The sequence below is a fragment of the Hyperolius riggenbachi genome, chromosome 8 (assembly GCF_040937935.1).
Source record: "Hyperolius riggenbachi isolate aHypRig1 chromosome 8, aHypRig1.pri, whole genome shotgun sequence".
Lineage (NCBI taxonomy): Eukaryota > Metazoa > Chordata > Amphibia > Anura > Hyperoliidae > Hyperolius > Hyperolius riggenbachi.
This window is the reverse complement of record NC_090653.1, coordinates 148,824,616-148,844,644: the sequence shown is the minus strand read 5'-3', so window position 1 is coordinate 148,844,644 and position 20,029 is coordinate 148,824,616. Positions and strand designations below refer to the sequence as shown.

At 45.4% G+C, this 20,029-nt stretch overlaps 1 protein-coding gene across 1 annotated transcript in view; it reads right to left on the bottom strand.

Moving 5' to 3' along the window:
• LOC137528341 (cysteine and histidine-rich domain-containing protein 1-like) overlaps positions 1 to 20,029 on the bottom strand; it is a 58,537-nt gene that overhangs the window by 25,282 nt on the left and 13,226 nt on the right. The window contains exons 3-6 of the mRNA XM_068249620.1: positions 17,152 to 17,201; positions 17,015 to 17,071; positions 15,552 to 15,709; positions 5,716 to 5,819 (exon numbers count right to left, since the gene is read on the bottom strand). Coding sequence (XP_068105721.1) covers positions 5,716 to 5,819; positions 15,552 to 15,709; positions 17,015 to 17,071; positions 17,152 to 17,201 — 369 coding nt within the window. The remainder of the gene's footprint in view (positions 1 to 5,715; positions 5,820 to 15,551; positions 15,710 to 17,014; positions 17,072 to 17,151; positions 17,202 to 20,029) is intronic.

The window sequence follows — 20,029 nt, the reverse complement described above, 5'->3', positions numbered from 1 at the left end:
ATAAATAACAATCTGCTCCAGGCAGGGGTGTAACATGGGTAGCCCGGGCCCCCCAGCAAAATGTGTTTATACAGTAGAGTCTCGGTTATCCAGCACTGATGGGGAACAACTGATGCCGGATCAGTGTGCTTTCTGGTTGCTTGAAACTCAATGTTAAAATAGGCCTAGCTAGTACATTACATGAATTACATGAAGTACATGACTTCTGTATTAAATGTTAAAATACAGTAACTGAAAGTATATTAACCTTGGGGGAGCCATGGAACCCAGTCTTTAAGCATAGCAGAGCCCACAAACAGCCTAAAAAGTTGGCTTTCACCACTGTGAGTACTGCAGGCATGGGCGTCTGCAGAAAATTTTCCGGGGGGGGGGCAAAAAGGAGGGAGGGGGGGGAAGCGGTGCACCAAAAATTGGGGGTACATTGTGTGGCGCACATAGCGCGCCATGCTGAAAAATGGGTGTGGTCATGGACCAGAATGTGGGTGTGGTCACAGGTGGAACCAAATTTACATGAACTTAGCAATGGTGGGACATCAGACTAGGACAGTGGTGGCGAACCTTTTGGAGGCCGAGTGCCCAAACTGCAACTGAAAAGTCACTTATCTATCGCAAAGTGCCAACACTGCAATTTAAACTAAATACAAAGGTTTTACTTCATACATGAACATTATGGAAAATCCAAGTTGAAAATAAACTGTGAAGATAAACAATTTCATCCATCCTACTCCTGAAAAATGTATTCATCTTTTTAGAACCTCCCAGTTTTAATTTTCTGTTTTAAAAAGCTAAAAAAGTAGGTTTATGTGAGAATCCGCTCGGCTGCCTGCAGAGGCAGACAGCTTTTTGACCACTGTTCAGGTCTGCATTCTGCAGGTCTCTGGAAGAGAGACCTTTTGTCAGTTTTGCAGCTTGCTGCTGAGGAATTTGCATACGTTTGTCATGCAGATTGCCTAGCCACATCCTTTGTAGGCTTGCTCTATATATACCATGTGATATCACAGACCTGGGCTGGTCATAAGGGTTTGTCCTGTGAAACACTCCGGGAGTGTCAGCCTTGCTCATTGCTTGAAGATTAGCCTAGAGTAATTCCTGGGACTGCACTAGGCAGGTTCCCTAGTGCAGTTAGGATTGCATATCTGGTTTTTTTGTCTGTTGTGATTGTCCTGTCCCAGCGGTGGTCGACAGGAAGTCGTTCTGATCTTTGTTATTGGAGTATAGCTGGAGCAGCGGTTGCTACCAGCTATCTCATCTGATCTGTCTTGCCTGGATCACACTCGCCGTGCGCTAGTGCTGTGGATCTGTCTGATCTCCATCTCTCTTGCTGTACTTGGATAGCACTTGCTCTGGTGGAAAGAGCAGTGGATCCAGCTCGCTCTGTTTCTATACTTGGATCGCACTCGCTCTGGCGGAAAGAGCAGTGGATCGTATCTCTCACTTATTCCTGTTTTCGTGTATCTGTCTTGTCTGCTACGAACGCTTGCTGGAGGCTCGGTGAGGTAACCGTTAAGCAAGCGCTCGCGTCCTCTGTTTCATGTTTGTCTGTCGGTGGTTAGTTAGGCGTGCTTGTCTCTCTTGTGCTTAACACGCGGAGACCGCGCATAAACGCGTGCACTGTTGCGAATGAGTGCGGTGTTCACGTTTAGTTAGCGTTTGTTATTTTCCTTATCTTCTCATTGTATGATTTGCTGTGCCTTTGCTACTCTCGTGCTCTGCCTTGCTGTAGCCTTGTGTCACCTCTGGCAATTGCCTCTCTCGCGATTGCGTTCCTACTTCATATCTGCTGTTGTATGTGCACCGTCGCGGGTTGGCGACTAGATTGGGGCACATACATACATTCTGTCCCTGTGCTCATCCTCTTCCGCAATCGCTTCTCTTGCGATTGCGTTCTCACTTGGTTTCTTCTGTTGTGTGTCCACCGTCGCAGGTTGGTGGCTAGATTGGTGGACATACATACATTCCTCATCTGTGCTTATTCGGTATTGTGTCGCTGTTAGCAATCGCCATCTCTGGCGATTGCCTTCTCACTTTATCTTCATGGTTGTGTGTTCATCGTCGCAGGGTGGCGACTAGATTGGTGGACACACATACCCTCTGTCGCTTTGATCTCTCTCTTTCAGGGCTATCTTGCCCTGCGTTTCTTCCCTTCGTACAATTCCTGTCTGGCGTCTGTGGCAGGGCAGAGGAGCTGTTCCTCTGCACTCCACAGCTCTACCTGTCGACAGGAATTTTCCTCTACAGGTGCATTGCACCTTTTGCTGGTTTCCCTCAAATTATACGCTTGTGGAGGATTTCCGCAGTGTCAGCGCACGCTCTGTGCGCTGATCACAGAGAGAATTCCACAATCGTTACAGTTTAATGCTATTGTCTCATATGATGATGATTTAGCTTTTCCCATAGTCTCGCAGTTAGCAATCATGTGACCCCCAACAAGACAAATTCAGCAATCATGAGGCCCCCAACAAGACAAATTCAGCAATCATGAGGCCCCCAACAAGACAAATTCAGCAATCATGAGGCCCCCAACAAATTAGAAGGCCCCCAACAAGACAAATTCAGCAATCATGAGGCCCCCAACAAGACAAATTCAGCAATCAGGAGGCTCCCAACAAGACAAATTCAGCAGTCATGAGGCACATAAATAAAGACAGCATTTCACATAAATAGGCAGAATGCCCTCTTAATCTATTAAGACCACCAGGGGGCAGCGCAGCACTTTAATTTTTTTTTAAATTATGTAGCTAGCCTAGCACTAGCTACATGATAGCTGCTGTGCAGCGGCATCCACCACCCTCTCCGATCACCTCCGGCGATCAGCGCAAACAGGAAATCCCGTTCAGAACGGGATTTCCTGTTTGGCTTCCCCTGTCGCCATGGCGACGACATCGTGACGTCATCCGCAGTCCTGATCCACCCCTCAGCGCTGCCTGGCCCTGAAAGGCCAGGCTGCACAAGGGGTCAGGGGGGGGGGGGAGTAGGGCCGCGGCGGGTAGCGGCGAATCGGCGCGGAGCGGCAGCGATCGTAAAGTACACGCAGCTAGCAAAGTGCTAGCTGCATGTACCAAAAAAAATTATGCAAATTGGACCAGCAGGACCTGAGATAGCCTCATGCGCAGCATAGCCCGAACCGAGTTCGGGCTTACCACCAGAGAGGTTAATATGGTAGACACCTCTCACCTGGCTTCTGAATTCTCCTCTACTGGCTGCTGTGCTTGGCTGGCCTGGCAATACTGTTTTTGGCTGGCTTAGGGATTATGTGTGGGCCGAAAGGCCTGGCAGTGATGCTGTGGCCTGGCTTGCGGTGATGCTGGGCTGGCCTGGCTGGCGATGATGTTGGGCAGGCCTGGCTTGCGGTGATGCTGGGCTGGCTAGCCTGGATAGTTTAGGTAGTAACAGGTGCTCCCTAGTTTAGGTAGCGCCAGGAGCCCTCCAGTTTAGGTAGGGAAAGGGACCCCCAGTTTAGGTAGTGACAGGGAGCCCCCAGTTCAGGTAGTGACAGGGAGCCCCCAGTTCAGGTAGTGACAGGGTCCCCCCCAGTTCAGGTAGTGACAGGGACCCCCCCAGTTCAGGTAGTGACAGGAACACCCCCCAAGTTCAGGCAGTGACAGGAGTCCACCAGTTCAGGTCATGACAGGGACCCCCCAGTTTAGGTAGTGACAGGAGCCCCCCCAGTTCAGGTAGTGCAGGGACCCCCCCAGTTCAGGTAGTGACAGGGACCCCCAGTTCAGTTAGTGACAGGAGCCCCCCCCCCCAGTTCAAGTGGTGACAGGAGCCTGCCAGTTCAGGTAGTGACAGGGACCTCCACCCCCAGTTCAGGTAGTGACAGGGACCTCCCTCAGTTCAGATAGTGACAGGGACTCCCCCAGATCAGATAGTGACAGAGACCCCCTCCCCAGTTTAGGTAGTGTGGCGGGGAAGGGGGGGACATCCCCCTCTTACCTAACCTTGAGGCTCCCGGGCTCACCCTTCCTCAGTCCCCCCTCCATAATTAAGTGGCAGGCAGCGGGCGGCAGTAGAGCAGAAGTTTTCCTCTATTCCCTGCACGAGAGGGAGATCTGTGCGTCGCTGGTCTGACGTCACTGCCTAGACCAGACGCGCACAGAATCTTCCTCGCGTGCAGAGAATAGAGGAAGTGTTCAGCTGCCGCCCGGTCCACCGCTAATTTATGGAGGGGGAGCGAGTAAGGGGGAGCCCCAAGATGAGGGAATGGGGTATGTCCCCCCTTCTCTGCCGTTGTGCAGAAACGCTCCCCCTTCACTGTGCTGAGTCGGGTGGGGGGATTACCAAGGGGCGCCACTACTGATTCGGCCGGGGGGGGGGGCGGCGGGCAGACAGGTGGGTGCAGCCGCCCCAATTTGCCGACGTGCGGACGCCCATGACTGCAGGTGATTTGTTTGTTTGGTTGAGACTGCTGGGTAGTTGAGTTACGAATAACCTGGACTCTGCTCTAATCCCTCCTGCTCTGCTAAAATATTTGTATTCAAAAACATTTTACTCCCAGCAATTGATGGAATTTTGGGCACCTGGAAATTGCGGCTATAAATAGCAGGCATGATTCTTATTGCAGTTTAGTGGCGGGGGAGGTTTGGGTTTAGGCACCACGAGGGAAGTATTTAGGTTTAGGAACCACCTGAGAGGGTATTATGGTTAGGCCCCACCAGATGGTATTACAGTTAGGCACCACTGGGGGGTTATTAGGGTATGGACACCACCAGGGGGCTAGACACCACCAGGGGGGTATTAGAGTTAGGCTCCACCAGGAGTATTAGGGTAGGGAAAACACCAGGGGGATAGGGTCACCACCAGGGGGGTATTAGGGCTAGGCACCACCGGGGGGGTTATTAGGGTTAGGCACCACCAGGGGGGTATTATGGTTACGCACCACCAAGGGGGTATTAAGGTTAAGCACCACCAGGGAGGCATTAGGGTTAGGCACCCCCAGGGGTGTAATAGGCTTAGGTACCACCAGGGGAATATTAGGGTTAGGCACTGCTGCGGGGGGTATTAGGGTTAGGCTCCACTGGTGGGTATTAGGGTTAGGCACCACCAGGTGTGTATTAGGGTAAGGCATCACTGGGGGGGTATTAGGGTTAGGCACCACTAGGTATGTATTAGGGTTAGGCAACAGCTGAGGCAGTATTTGGGTTAGGCACGGGGGGGGGGGGGAGGTATTAGGATTGAGTACCACTGGGTGGGTATTAGAGTTTGGCACCACCAGGGGGTCATTAGGGTTAGGCACCACCAGGGGGGTATTAGGGATATGCACCACCAGGGGGGCATTGGGGTTAAACAACACCAGGGGGGGGGGGTATGAGGGATAGGCACCACCAGGGCTGCATTATGGTTAGGCACCACTGGGGAGAGGGTATTAGGGTTAGGTATTGGCAGAGGGAGGGTTTTGTGTGAGAGTAGGGTTAGGTTACGTCATAGTAAAATATAGGTAAACATTTCAATACCCAATGCCCTTTTTCCAGGCGCCTTTATTACATGTACGCATATATGCTTCCCTTCCCACTATTGTCTGTTTTGTACTATATACAGCACTATGGTACAGAATATATTAGTGCTACATAAAAAAATTGTAATAATATTCTCATTAGCGGCTACATGCTCACACTTCAGGTAAAAAAAAACAAAACCTGCATGACTAATTCCGATAAAGAATCAAATAGAAATTCTAGACATGTTTGACCCATGGTAATAAAGCTACACACTTACCTTTTTCTTCAGCCACTGTGTTTGTTGACAGTGCAAGTTTTTCTAATTCTTGTTCAAGTGACTGAGACACTTTGAGCAAAAGAGGCTTCATCTCTTCCTTGACACTGGAATACAATGAAGCACAACAATCAAGACTGCACAGATACCCATATATACTTACATATAAGCTGACCCATGTATAAGCTGAGTTACCCACTTTTCCCTCAGAAACCAGGAAAAAAGTGGTTGACTCGCGTATAAGCCCCCTCCGCAGTAGCTAGATGTTCCCCCAGTACACGTCAGCCCCCCCCCCATAGCCAGATGTGCCCCAGGTTCATACAGCTGTGTCTCAAGAAGCCACTAGATGGCATCATAGATATGAGACACAGCGATTGCCACACAGGAAGAATCTCTGATCATTGCACCACTGACATGTTGCTTTCACGCTCCGCTCCAAAAGCCAGGGGACACAGGTAGTCTTGAGCAGCACACACTGCATACCATGTTGCAGGGGATGGAGGGCACGGACACAGCAGGGTGCAAGCTGGTAAGAGCAGGATCACTAGTGCACAATCCTTATGCTCCTATGGCATTAACAAAACCTGCTCCACCATCTGTTTGCCTTCACTGACTCGCATATAAGCAGAGGGGGTAACTTTTTAGCACATTTTTTATGCTGAAAAATTAGGCTTATTTGCGAGTATATACAGTACATTGACAATAGTCTGCTCAATCAGTTATCACATGTATAAACCATGTCAACTGTGCTAGACTAGAATTAAAATAATGCATGGCTTTATAACCTGTCAAGAGATGGCAGAACATTTGAAATACTTTAAAGGCTCATTTACACTACATGCGATTCCGATGCGATTAAAAAAAAGTCCTGCATGCTGCGTTTTTTCTTGTGTAGCTAGCATCCAGATCCTGATCTCTTTGGCTGAAGTGGTGTCGGAATCACAGACTTGAAACAAGCATGCAGATAATCTTGTCAGATTTTTGTCAGAATGAAACATCTAATCTGCATGCTTGCTCAGGGGCTATGGCTAAAAGTATTAGAGGCAGAGGATCAGCAGGACAGCCAGGCAACGTGCATTGTTAAAAAGTACATCAATGTGTCAGCCTCCATACCCCTCTCACATCAGCTTCCCTTTAAGGAAGGTTACCCCCTCTGCCTTAGGGTTTATTTGTAATGTAATGCATGGCCATAAATTCCATATGTGCTGGCTTGTAGCTTAAAAAGTCAAATTATATATTGATACACATAGTGTAATCAGGGTATAGCCAGCTTATACTGATCTAAAAACAGATATAATAGGAATAGTTCAAAAGGCTAAGAAATCTCAGGCTTATATCTCTCTTAAGGTGGTCATACACGATACAATAAAATTATCAGATTTTACGGCAATTCGATAAATATGATCGGATCTCCCGAAAAAAATCTAAAGCTTTTTTTCATTCGACTAAAAAATTTGATCGGATTTCCCATTTTTTTCCGATTTTTATTGATCCGGAATGCTGGAAATTCTTCTTTAATTTTTCTAGATTGTTAGATTGACAATTTATTAATATACACACCCTAGCAATTTTCCAATCATTTTTATCATAATTGGGGAAAAATTGGGGAAATGTGTGTGGTACATTGGTCACATTTTTGAAATGTTACACTCAGTCAGAAAAATGTATTGCAATTCTTAAATTGAACAGATATTTAAAAAATTGTATGGTGTCCTTAAGTCCTCAAAAATCAAAATGGATGCAGAAATACTCATATCTCCAAAGACCATTTCAATGTCTAAATGTCTAATGTCTAAACTAGATTGTTTCTCTTTCCATAATTCTTACAAATAAAGTAAATGTCCATTGTTTTTGGTAATTTGCACTTTCATTTTGAGAGGCCAAGTTAATGTTGGAATTCTCCAAACAAACTGGGATCATAGCATTAAAGAGAACCCGAGGTGGGGTTCTGACAATGCTAGCTGCACGAAGAGGCTGGGTCTGCCTATACAGCCCAGCCTCTGTTGCTATCCCATTCCCCCCTAACCCCCCCCCCCCCCCTGCGCTCTGCTGGCCCCCATAAATCACAGCTGCGCTGTCGACACGCAGCGTATCACAGCGGGCTGTGTTTACCTCTATTGTGTCAGTCTGCTGCTCCCTCCACCTCCTGCATAGCTCCGGTCCCTCTCCGCTGACTGGAGGGAAGGGACACGGGCGGGGACCGGAGCTATGCAGGAGGCGGAGGGAGCAGCAGACTGACACTAAAGAGGTAAACACAGCCCACACAGCGCGGCTGTGATTTATGGGGGATAGCAGAGCGCAGGGGGAACTTAGGGGGTATCTGGATAGCAACAGAGGCTGGGCAGTATAGGCAGACCCAGCCTCTGTGTGTAGATAGCATTGTCAGAACCCCACCTTGGGTTCTCTTTAAGGTATTTTGTGCAAGGAGAAATTCAAGAAAGCCATACATTTGAAGGGGTCTAATACGTTTTGTCATTACCAGTATCAGTCAACCACAGGGCCCAGACAGAGAGGAAAAAATTAAACCCACCAACCAATTGCTATTTCTTCCTGAGCAGTCTGTCTACCACAGAAGGCTGAATGGGGGTTGCGTGCAGCTGTAGACATTCAGCTGTTACTTAAGGTGCGTACACATGTCTGATTTTTTGCCTGATTGTTGTTTGGATCAGTCGTTTGGACATCTTGTCATTTAAACAACCTGTCGTTCAAACATTACACTCACACGAACAACTGAATGGACGACTACCTAATTTAAATGTCGTTTAAAAGACCGCAACGCACCTACGATTGTCTGATTCACTGTATACACATGTAATGATTAGTCATCTGATTATGCCTGCTGAATACTCATACGTGATGACGAGTATTCATATCAAACGTCACAGACAACAGCTGTTTATTATTTTTGTTTACTAGATGCTGTTGTATAAAAAGGCGTGTTTAAGCAATTGTTTGCCAGAACTGCAGAGTAGTTGGTGACAACCTGAGTGCAGATTACTTTCCATTGCCTTCCTTGTATTCCCTGTAATTGGAAGATGATGTCCACAGAGCAAGCAGCTGCTTGTTTTTATGTACTATATCAACATGAGAAGGGGAAGAGAAGAAGGAACAGGTCGGAAAGGTGAATCGCCAGCCTTAGTCTGACAGTAATTAATTGTACCGTATTAGACATCAGTAAATGCAAGAAGTTTTACCATCAAGATGATACCAATAGCCAATAAATGGTATCATCTTGATTAAACACTTCTTAATAATTAATTAAAAGGTATTACTTTTACAAGACTTTGTTTTTTTCTACCTACCGTACTTAATAATTAATAAAACTAGGAGACTGGTAAATTATGGTTAAAAGTGTATCTGAGGTGGTGCAGATGGGACACAAAGGCATGTTCCCTGGTCCATGACATGCCTCTGTGTACCCTATGGGCCACTCTCTGCCCCTCCACCCTACATACAGTGGCTTGCAAAAGTATTCGTCCCCCTTGAAGTTTTCCACATTTTGTCACATTACTGCCACAAACATGAATCAATTTAATTGGAATTCCACATGAAAGACCAATACAAAGTGGTGTACACGTGAGAAGTGGAACGAAAATCATACATGATTCAAATTTTTTTTTACAAATAAATAACTGCAAAGTGGGGTGTGCGTAATTATTCAGCCCCCTGAGTCAATACTTTGTAGAACCACCTTTTGCTGCAATTACAGCTTCCAGTCTTTTAGGGTATGTCTCTACCAGCTTTGTACATCTAGAGACTGAAATCCTTGCCCATTCTTCTTTGCAAAACAGCTCCAGCTCAGTCAGATTAGATGGACAGCGTTTGTGAACAGCAGTTTTCAGATCTTGCCACAGATTCTCGATTGAATTTAGATCTGGACTTTGACTGGGCCATTCTAACACATGGATATGTTTTGTTTTAAACCATTCCATTATTGCCCTGGCTTTATGTTTAGGGTTGTTGTCCTGCTGGAAGGTGAACCTCCGCTCTAGTCTCAAGTCTTTTGCAGAGTCCAAGAGGTTTTCTTCCAAGATTGCCCTGTATTTGGCTCCATCCATTTTCCCATCAACTTTGACCAGCTTCCCTGTCCCTGCTGAAGAGATGCACCCCCTGAGCATGATGCTGCCACCACAGTGGGGATGGTGTGTTCAGAGTGATGAGCAGTGTTGGGTTTCTGCCACACATAGCATTTTGCATTTTGGCCAAAAAGTTCCATTTTGGTCTCATCCAACCAGAGCATCTTCTTCCACATGTTTGCTGTGTTCCCCACATGGCTTGTGGCAAACTGCAAACGGGACTTCTTATGCTTTTCTGTTAGCAATGGCTTTCTTCTTGTCACTCTTCCATAAGAACCAACTTTGTGCAGTGTATGACTAATAGTTGTCCTATGGACAGATTACCCCACCTGAGTTGTAGATCTCTGCAGCTCGTCGGAGTAACCATGGGCCTCTTGACTGCATTTTTGATCAGCGCTCTCCTTGTTCGGCCTGTGAGTTTAAGTACACAGCCTTGTCTTGGTAGGTTTACAGTTGTGCCACACTCCTTCCATTTCTGAATGATCGCTTGAACAGTGCCCCGTGGGATGTTCAAGGCTTTGGAAATCATTTTGTAGCCTAAGCCTGCTTTAAATTTCTCAATAACTTTATCCCTGACCTGTCTGGTGTGTTCTTTGGGCTTCATGGTGTTGTTGCTCCCAATATTCTCTTAGGCAACCTCTGAGGCTGTCACAGAGCAGCTGTATTTGTACTGACATTAGATTACACACAGATGTACTCTATTTAGTCATTAGCGCTCATCAGGCAATATCTATAGGCAACTGACTGCACTCAGACCAAAGGGGGCTGAATAATTACGCACATCCCACTTTGCAGTTATTTATTTGTAAAAAATGTTTGGAATCATGTATGATTTTCATTCCACTTCTCCCGTGTACACCACTTTGTACTGGTCTTTCACGTGGAATTCCAATAAAATTGATACATGTTTGTGGCAGTAATGTGACAAAATGTGGAAAACTTTAAGGGGGCTGAATACTTTTGCAAGCCACTGTATACACACACACACACACTCCACTGTCACCCCCTGAAATTGCTGACATGTAGCTTGTCCGCAATCTCGAGGGGAAGGGGCGTCCCTTGCAAGAGAGGTACACTTCCTCTCCCCCTGCTGCGCCCGCCTCGCAGCACTCTGCTCTGTAATTAGACACAGAATTTAGCTTACAGCGTCGTGATCGCAGGGGTCACTGAAAGTGAAAGTAGCTGATATTTGGCCACAGGAGCGGTGGAGAACAGCAGTAATTGAGGCTACCTGCTCTGGCTAGCCCCCTTTTAAGTAAATACTGTAATTGAGGCAGGAAGGCGCTTCCCGTAAGGCAAACTGGACACACTGGTGACTTTGCTGCAGTGTCAGGATCTTCATTTTGGGATTGCCCTGGCTGATATCTTTAGTATCTTTGATGGCCTTTTCTATCTAGGAGAATCTATACTATTGATTGTTTTACTTTACAAATTATACAGTTTAAACTTGAAAAGGGAATAGTGGAAGCCCAAAAAGGACTGGTGCCTTCACACTGTTAAAATTATTGAAACATATTTGTCTGCATAACAAGCCACTATTTGAGAAATTGTTGGACTTTGGAAACTACTGTATTTATTTACCTACTTGCAAACAAAGGACGGTAATATTATTTTTACAAAGTACAGTACCCGATCCCACATATCTTATTGGTCAGCAGGGATGTGATGTTCTCACCTTGGGATGTATTTTTAAAATATAGAGTTTGAGATATACTCACCGTATAAGACTATCCCATTTCCAATGCGCAATAAATTAAAAAAAATCATATACTGGTGCTATGGATGAATAGATACTGGTGCTGTACTGTATGTGGTACCCAGTAAATAACAGTATTAGGCTATTGACTGGTTGTATTGGTCAACTCTCCTTCTCCATAAGCAGATTGGTCAGCTCTCCTTGTCTCCCTGTTTATCAGAGCGGTATGGAAGAATAGATTGTGCTGTGCCCATAAAACACACCTCTTCCACCCGTCTGGCCCGCCCTTGAGAGGCAGTAGCAGGATAGGGTGGGCCAGACGGGTGGAAGAGGTGTGTTTTATGGGCACAGTGCAATCTCTTTCTTCCATACACTGGGCGTCCCAGACCTTGCAGTGTAAGCGATGAGCTCTCCCTAGCATATCTACAGCACCCGGTAATTAATAATCAGCATGTCGCGTATGCGCATCACATATCAGCATCTCGTAAACACCAGCATGTCCCATATGCGCATCGCATATCAGCATCGATTATCACCTGGCATCAAAGACAGCCGGCGTATAAGATGAACTTTGACTTTTCAGAAGATTTTCAAGCGTTAAAAAGTAGTCTTATACGCCAGGATATATTTTCCACAATTATTATTGATTAAACTGAACAGTTGGCCAATGTCTTAGAGCCTGGAGAGGCTCCCAAGTCTCCACTCCTTCAATAAAAATTCTGAGAGGGTAAGGTAAAGAGACATACTGTGCCAAGACCTACAGTCTACAGTCACTAGGACTGCAATACAAAACATGCAAAAGTCCTGGTCAGAACCATAATGTAATAAATCAGCTCTTTATTAGAAAATATTTCAATCCATTTAATGTAGGAAGGAACAAAAAAGTGTAGGGTGTCTCAGCACCTTAGAAAAAGAGAACACGGACAATGGGAGCCCAAAGAGCGCAATATGTAAACTTAGAGAAATTAGGATGTGATGAAATATTACTCACAGAGATAGGTTGCATGAGGGGCAGCCAACTGCTTTAGGCAGGTGGAAATGTATAACCCGACTCCACTCGGGGGGGGGGGGGTGTTGGGTTGGGGCAGCCAGGACTGGTTGTGGTCTCCCTCTTGTGGTAAAAAACATTCACATGCCCACACGAGGTGGTTCTTCTGAACCCCCTCCAGACCCAGATGGTAGGGGGTGTATAGCAACACAATAAGGAGAAAAGGCACCTAGAAGTGTATAAAACTAAGTTAAAAGCACTAAAATAGAAAAAAGGGGAGGTGGCTTACCTCAATAATGACAGTCACATATGTCAATAGAATGTATTAAGCACAGACAATGCGTTTCGTTGGTCTGAGCTCACTTTCTCAGGCCAAGTACAGTGTGCTTAAAAAGCTGGCTTGATAATCCTTTGGCGCTGTACTTGGCCTGAGGAAGTGAGCTCAGACCCTCGAAACTCATTGCCTGTGCTTAATAAATTTTATTGACATATGTGACTGTTATTATTGAGGTAAGCCACCGCCCCCTTTTCTATTTTAGTGCTTTTAACTTAGTTTTATTCACCTCTGGGCACCTATCCCTATTGTGTTGCATCCAATGTAGGAATCATCAAGGGCAAAAACCAAGTGCAGCGATAGCCCACTGTTTTAGGCATTATGCCCTTTCTCAAGCTGCTTAGCCATTCAAATGATCACAGAGACATGCTGCCTCTTTATATCTGCACTTTAATGAAAAATCAGCCAATGAGCAAAGGGTAAATTGTCACCCAATCAAGTTGCCACCACAAACAATTGCACCTAATGTGGAAAAATTACACAAGCAGCACTCTCTCCAGAAGGAAAGGAAACACCCCCATATTGCAAGCAGATTTAACAAACATTGGGCTCGATTCAGTAAACGGTGCTAACCCAGTTAGCACGCCTAAAGGGTGTGCTAACTAGAGTGCTAAGTAGTTAGCTCATACAAACTACTTAGCACCGTAGTTAGCACATGCAAACTTAGCACCGTAGTTAGCACATGCAAGCTACTACTTAGCACCGTGCTAACTAGGGTGCTAAGCTCCATGGTTAGATACCCCTGGTCTTGCTAATTATGATCTTGTAAAAGATAGAATATTTGGAAATTTAAATTCAATCTGAGCTCTAAATATTATGTGACGATCATTATATTATTGTTAACAATACCTCTCATCTTCTACAGTGATAATTGATGCTGAAGCTATATACTTTGTTTACAGACTGTTGGGAAAGTTAGGAGGCGCACTGCTACACTGCATATTCTGTCATATGTTCCTTTTCTTTGTTGAATAAACACTTATTTTTTAAAAAAAACTAGGGTGCTAAGTAGTTTACTTGTGCTAACTACAGTGCTAAGTAGGTTGCATGTGCTAACTACTTAGCACCCTAGTTAGCACGTGCAAAGCATGTTAGCACGTGCAAAGCATGTTAGCACATGCAAAGTGGCTTTTCACTGGTGTGCTAACACTTAGCACTCTTTTCTGAATCAAGCCCATTGGCTTGATTCACTAAACCGTGATAACTCAAATATCACACCTTATCAAAGATATCACACCTTATGAAAGTTAACACGCCTTATCAGAGAAGCATAGTGAGCGCTACGAACCCGCAGGGGCTCAGGGCAGGACGAGTGCCATAGCCAGTTAGCAGGCATAAGTTCGTAGCACTCGCTATACTACTCTGATAAGGCATGTTAACTTTGTAAAGGTGTGATATCTTTGATAAGGTGTGATATTTGAGTTATCACGGTTTAGTGAATCAAGCCCCTTGTGTGCAGATTGGCATTCAGCAAATCAGATGTAGTTTGATGCTGCACATTTTGTTGTCCCAGTTCCAAGCTACCTGCAAATTGCATCAATTTTTCAGGCAAGTTAGAAATAATAACTTCTCATTGATCATCTTTTACAGTATATTATGTATGCATTTGGATGTAATACTGGGAATACACGGTTCGTTTTTAAGGCAGATAGATGGTTAGATCGATAATTTCCGACATGTCCAATCTCCCGTTCGATCGTTTTGCCGCTCGATTCCTGATAGAAGTGAATGGAAAAAGATAAGAAAAAAAACCATGCGGAAGATAAGAGAACTGACTGCAGAATCGAGCGGCAAAAACAATCGAGCGGAGAATCAAGCAGCAGAAACGCACCGTGTATGCCCAGCACAAGGTTAGTGTTGATGAAGGGTTTATGATCAGTTATGGGCATGGATTGATACTGAACTTACTTAGAAGACTTATTAGTTAATGACAGAAAGACGTGCTGGCAGTGGTGTAGCTAATGAGCTATGGGCCCTGATGGGCCCTGATGCACTCTATGCATAACAATTGATATGGCACACCAAAACCTGCCAATGGCAACTACAGTGTCAGAGGTGCAAAAAGGGGGTGGGTAACAGTTTGTTAATGATTACCGCTATTCGAAGCATCTATAGAAGTGATTATTATGAGCACAGAACAAATAGAGAGCTAATACTGTGTTTGGCCTAAGGGCCCCAAAGCGGTCTCAACCTCTGCAACCCCTATTGCTACGCCCCTGCGTGCTGGTTCTAACATTGTTGTAGAACTATTTGTGGTCATTCGCAGGGGCGTAGCAATAGGGGTTGCAGAGGTTGCAACCACATCGGGGCCCTGAAGGGCCTTCCCTCCACTACAGTATTAGCTCTCTATTGGTCCTGTGCTCATAATAGTCACTTCTATAGATACTTTGAATAGTGGTAATCATCAACAAACTGTTCCCCATCCCCTTCTTGCACCTCTGACACTGTAGTTGCCATTGGCAGGTTTTGGTGTGCGTATCAATTGTTATGTACAGAGTGCTTGGGGGCCCCATTGTAAAACCTTCATCGGGGCCCACAGCTCCTTAGCTGGTCATTCGCTGCTACAGAAGGAAACCCAAAGCACTGCCATAATTTCATATGTTTTCCAAAGCATGACCTGTTAGCTGTCTTCTCGCATCAATGAATTTGTGCGTTTCAGACATAATGACTGCATGCTCTCATTCACACATTAACACCTACAGGAGGCCATCTAGCAATACGTTTATGGACACTGTGTGATGTTACCTGGGTCTTTCCTTCAGCATCATTTCTGCAGATTTCGGCCCTTGCATAATTATCTCTTTGCATGCTTTTGAACCATCTGAACAATTTTTACTCCCAGAGATATCAGGTTGTAGAGATTCTACTGGTTTCTCATTGCTGTGCGGACCCTTGGTGCATCCCTATAATAAAGAAGCAAACCAGTTAAATAGAAACACTGAAAAGGTAAAGGTATATTAGCTTGCATAAAGTATGTCACCAACATTAGGACTCGATTCCCCAGGTGACAGTTCAGGGTCGAGTGCTGTACAGACGAATTGCAAGGCTAAAGACTTGCAATGCATGCTGTTATAAAGGGGGAGGAGGGAATAACAGGGTGGAACAGCTACAATTGGGAGGGGTAAGCCTCATACACAACACTAGAGTGTTTTTGGCCGAGGCAGCCAGTCGGGCCATTGCAAAAGAGAATTTTGCTTGTTTACAGGTGTCCTCCAAGGTCTAACTTTTATTGTGGTTTGTTTTCATGTGTTGGATACATTTTCCAACTTTCTTCTGCTGACAGGAAGTGGAATGTCTCCAAATAGAATGATGCACTAAAAAGATTGCTAGATCATTTTTGTTGCGGTCTCTCATTTCCTGTTCTTGGTCATGTCACTGTAATGGTTCACATTAGAGCTGTGGTGGCCATTTTTTAGAGAAAGTAATTGAAAAGCTTGTTAAAAAAGGGCACTGGCAGCAGTAAAAAAAACAGACAGAGCTCCTCTCCTTCACTGCTCAATGTGAAATAAGCATTCCCTGCTCTGGAATAAGCCTTTAATGAAGTTGTTAGATGAATTAAGAACTGAAAACTCATTGTATAAGGGCCTGAGCCCACTAACGCAGTTTTGTCCGCTTTTCAGCAACACATCAATGTTACAGATGCTGAAAAGTGGACACTACTGCGTTAGTGGGCTCAGGCCCTAAGAGTAAAGCCAGTCAGAAGCATCAGATTGCAATAGTCAGTTATAGTCTACCACTAAAGGATCCTTTTTTTGAATAGAAAAGACTGAGATGGCCAAACACACTTATTCACTACTCGTTATGATGGAAAGACTAAATTAAAAATTTCCACAGCCTCAAAAGTGAAACTATCAATCAGCTGAGTAAATCCCACCTAGCTGATAAATTCTTTCTATGAGTCAGGTCAGCCAAGAGAAGTCTCAGGAGGTTGTAGACTGCAAACAGGAGGCCTGGGTTTCGGCTTTTCCTGCTCAGTAGGCCAGCAGCTATTCCGTAAGGAGTCATTGGGCTAGACTCCCTAACACTGCTGCTGCCTACAGAGCGCGCCCTAGTGGCTGCAGCTCAAGTGCTTTGAGTCCGCCAGGACATAAGCGCAATATAAATGTTATTTGTCTTGTCTTGTCTAATATAATCAGCATTTTCAGATGAGGATTGTCCATAATACCTTTGAAAGAGGGTGGTCAGTGACATTAAGAAAAGACAGTTACCTTAATAGCTAGAAATTCAGAGAAATCTGTTGTGCGCTTCCGACAGCAGGACCAGCCCTGAAACAGAAACAAGGTTAGTAACAGTAAGATGATGGACAGCTAGACTTTGAATGGGTGCTGTCTATCTGCCTACTGACCTTCAGGGCATCATGAAATATTGGATAGCCTGGGTGAAACATACAAGAATCTACGGGGAGAAAAGATACAGGAACATGAAGACAATATATTCCATGTAGCCTCCAAAATCCATCACATCTATTCCTAATGGGCTAGTTAGTTCCATAGACCCAATCCTTCTGATAGGAAATAGGAAGTGAAAGAGCTATAGAAATTACTATTGCAGTTTGGTTTGCCTTGTGTTGTGGTGATACTCTGAGTGGGAGAACAAAGTTATTCAAAAACCTGGCTGGATTTTTTTTATTGTCTGTTAGGTGGTGAATGTTTGCAGTGTTCACCTGGTTCATATTAGATTATAGTGGGGTCCTTGAAAGATTGAAGGACACCTTAACAGAGAGGGTTATAAAGGCCAGAGCAGCATAATCCTCCACCAGGCAACCTAGGCAGGTGCTTTAATGAAGTAGTGGTTTAGTGATTAAGGTGATACATACACAATAGCAACTTAAATTAAGCATCTTGTAACTGCAAGTTTTAACCTTTCGGCAATCCTCACTTGAATCAGTTGACTGTGGCACACGTTAAATTGACATCCATTCTACAGCTAATGCCGGGCATACACTGTTCATTTTATGCGCCGAATCGAGCCAGCGGCTCGATGCCGGCGCATCCCCGCTCGTCCATGCGTGCACGCGGATCGAGTGCCGCTCGTCCCCGCCGGCGCTTACTTATCACCGCTCGATTCCCTGCCATAGTCCACCGACGGGAATCGAGCGGGCGCGGGTCGAGCGGCATGATCGGGCCAGCTGAATATTATCAGCTGGCCGGATCACCTTGTCGATACACGGTACAGAAACGTACCGTGTATCCCCAGCATTTAACACCCGCACTAAGCTAAAACAGACTAAAATAGTGTGCTGTTTTGCCTGTTCTGTGGCCAACACCATGCACAACCAATGAATACAATAAAAGGTTAGTATTAGCTAGGTTTAGTTTTTAGTGTTATTGGCTAGAATTAGGTGCTGATTTTAGGAAGGATTAGTGTTAGGGAAAAGGGTAGAGAGATATTAGTTTTTAGTTGGTAATGATTTGGAGGTAAGAGTCATAATTATTGATTTATAAAGAAACAACATATTCTGTGGAGCTGTAAAGAGTCACAGATGAGTATAGGAACATAAAAATTCAGACAACTATGCTAAACAAGACACTTCCTTAGCACTTTTAACTCCCTTCTCCATCCGCCTCCTCCTTCTTCATGCTTATCAGCTGAAGAATTTACAACATGCTTCACTGATCACATTGACAAAATCTGAAGTGGTTTTCCCATGCAGCCCTTAAATCCCATCTATAGCCCTCCGACTGCTCTGTATCTGCTTTCTCTCCAATGTCTGAACATTATCTCTCCTCTCTAATCTCCAAATCCTATCCCTGTTCTTTGGATCCTATTCCCTCCCATCTCATTCCATGGCTATCCTCATTCTTCATCCCTGTAGTAACATCACTATTCAACACTGGCGCATTCAGCAGGGGGTTACAGATGTCTGGAATACCCCCTTGAGATTCGTGTACCTTTACAAAAAAATTCCCTGAAATCGCTGAAGCAGGCAAGCTGGTAAATATACAGAGGCTTGTCTCCTGCAGGGTCTGTGGGAAAAACTCATCTCTCTCCACATTGTAAAGACTGCATGTGGACAGCTACATATGGTATTTCACAGGTTGAAAAGTTTTTGACAGTCCCTAACCTTCAGGAGGGCTGCCTGCAGCTTGTGTGAGAGGCTGGCAGGGACAGTACATTACTGGCAAGTAGCCTCTGTGTGATGTAGGCTGCTTTATCTCAGCCTCTCCACTCCTCCTCTCTCCCTCATTCACCCTTGTTTTCCCCCTTCCCTAGTGCTGGCTGGATGTGTCCGTGCTGCCATGAATTGTACCTTTGTGTCAAAAAGTGTGTCTTCTGATATGAACATTAAATGTGGAGATATGTTTGCTTTCTATGCTGTGTTGTAAAGTTAGGTGTTAAAGAGAACCCGAGGTGGGTTCTAACAATGCTATCAGCACACAGAGGCTGGGTCTGCATATACTGCCCAGCCTCCGTTGCTATACCGATCCCCCCTAAGCCCCCCTGCACTCTGCTATGCCCCCATAAATCATCAGCCGAGCTGTGGACACACAGCGTGTTGCAGCCAGCTGTTTATCTCTGCATCTGTCTGCATTTATCTCTGCATCTGTTGCACCTGTCCCCGCCTGCGTCCCTTCGCTCCAATCAACGGGGAGGGAAGGGACGCGGGCGGGGACCGGAGCTATGGAGGAGGCAGGCGAGACTGACAGATGCAGAGATAAACAGCCGGCTGTGACACGCTGTGTGTCGACAGCTCGGCTGATGATTTATGAGGGCATAGCAGAGCGTGCGGGGGGGGGGGGGGGGGGGGGAGGGGAGTGTTATGGGGGATCAGTATAGCAACAGAGTGGGCAGTATATGCAGACCCAGCCTCTGTATGCTGTATGCTGATAGCATTGTTAGAACCCACCTCACGTTCTCTTTAAAAGGCCCAGCACAACTGCATGAGTTTGTTTGTCTATTCATTGCTGAAGATACTATATAGATGGCAGTTGGTATTGGTATTGCTTTAGGGCTCATTCACACTATGTGCGGTGACAGTCAGTCATAACAGACAGCACCACACATAATGCCTGCAATGCAGGTAGCATGAAAGTTTATAGACTTTCATGTCACCATTCACAGTACAGTTTGCGTTCCCATGTGCGGCGTTGGAACTAAGCCGGGAACATCATCGCACACGACGTATGCATTGTCATGCTTTTTTTTTAATACAATGGAAGCTGCCGACCTATGCGATTTAGCACATTACAATGCATGTATGAAATTGCGTTCATGCATGCGTT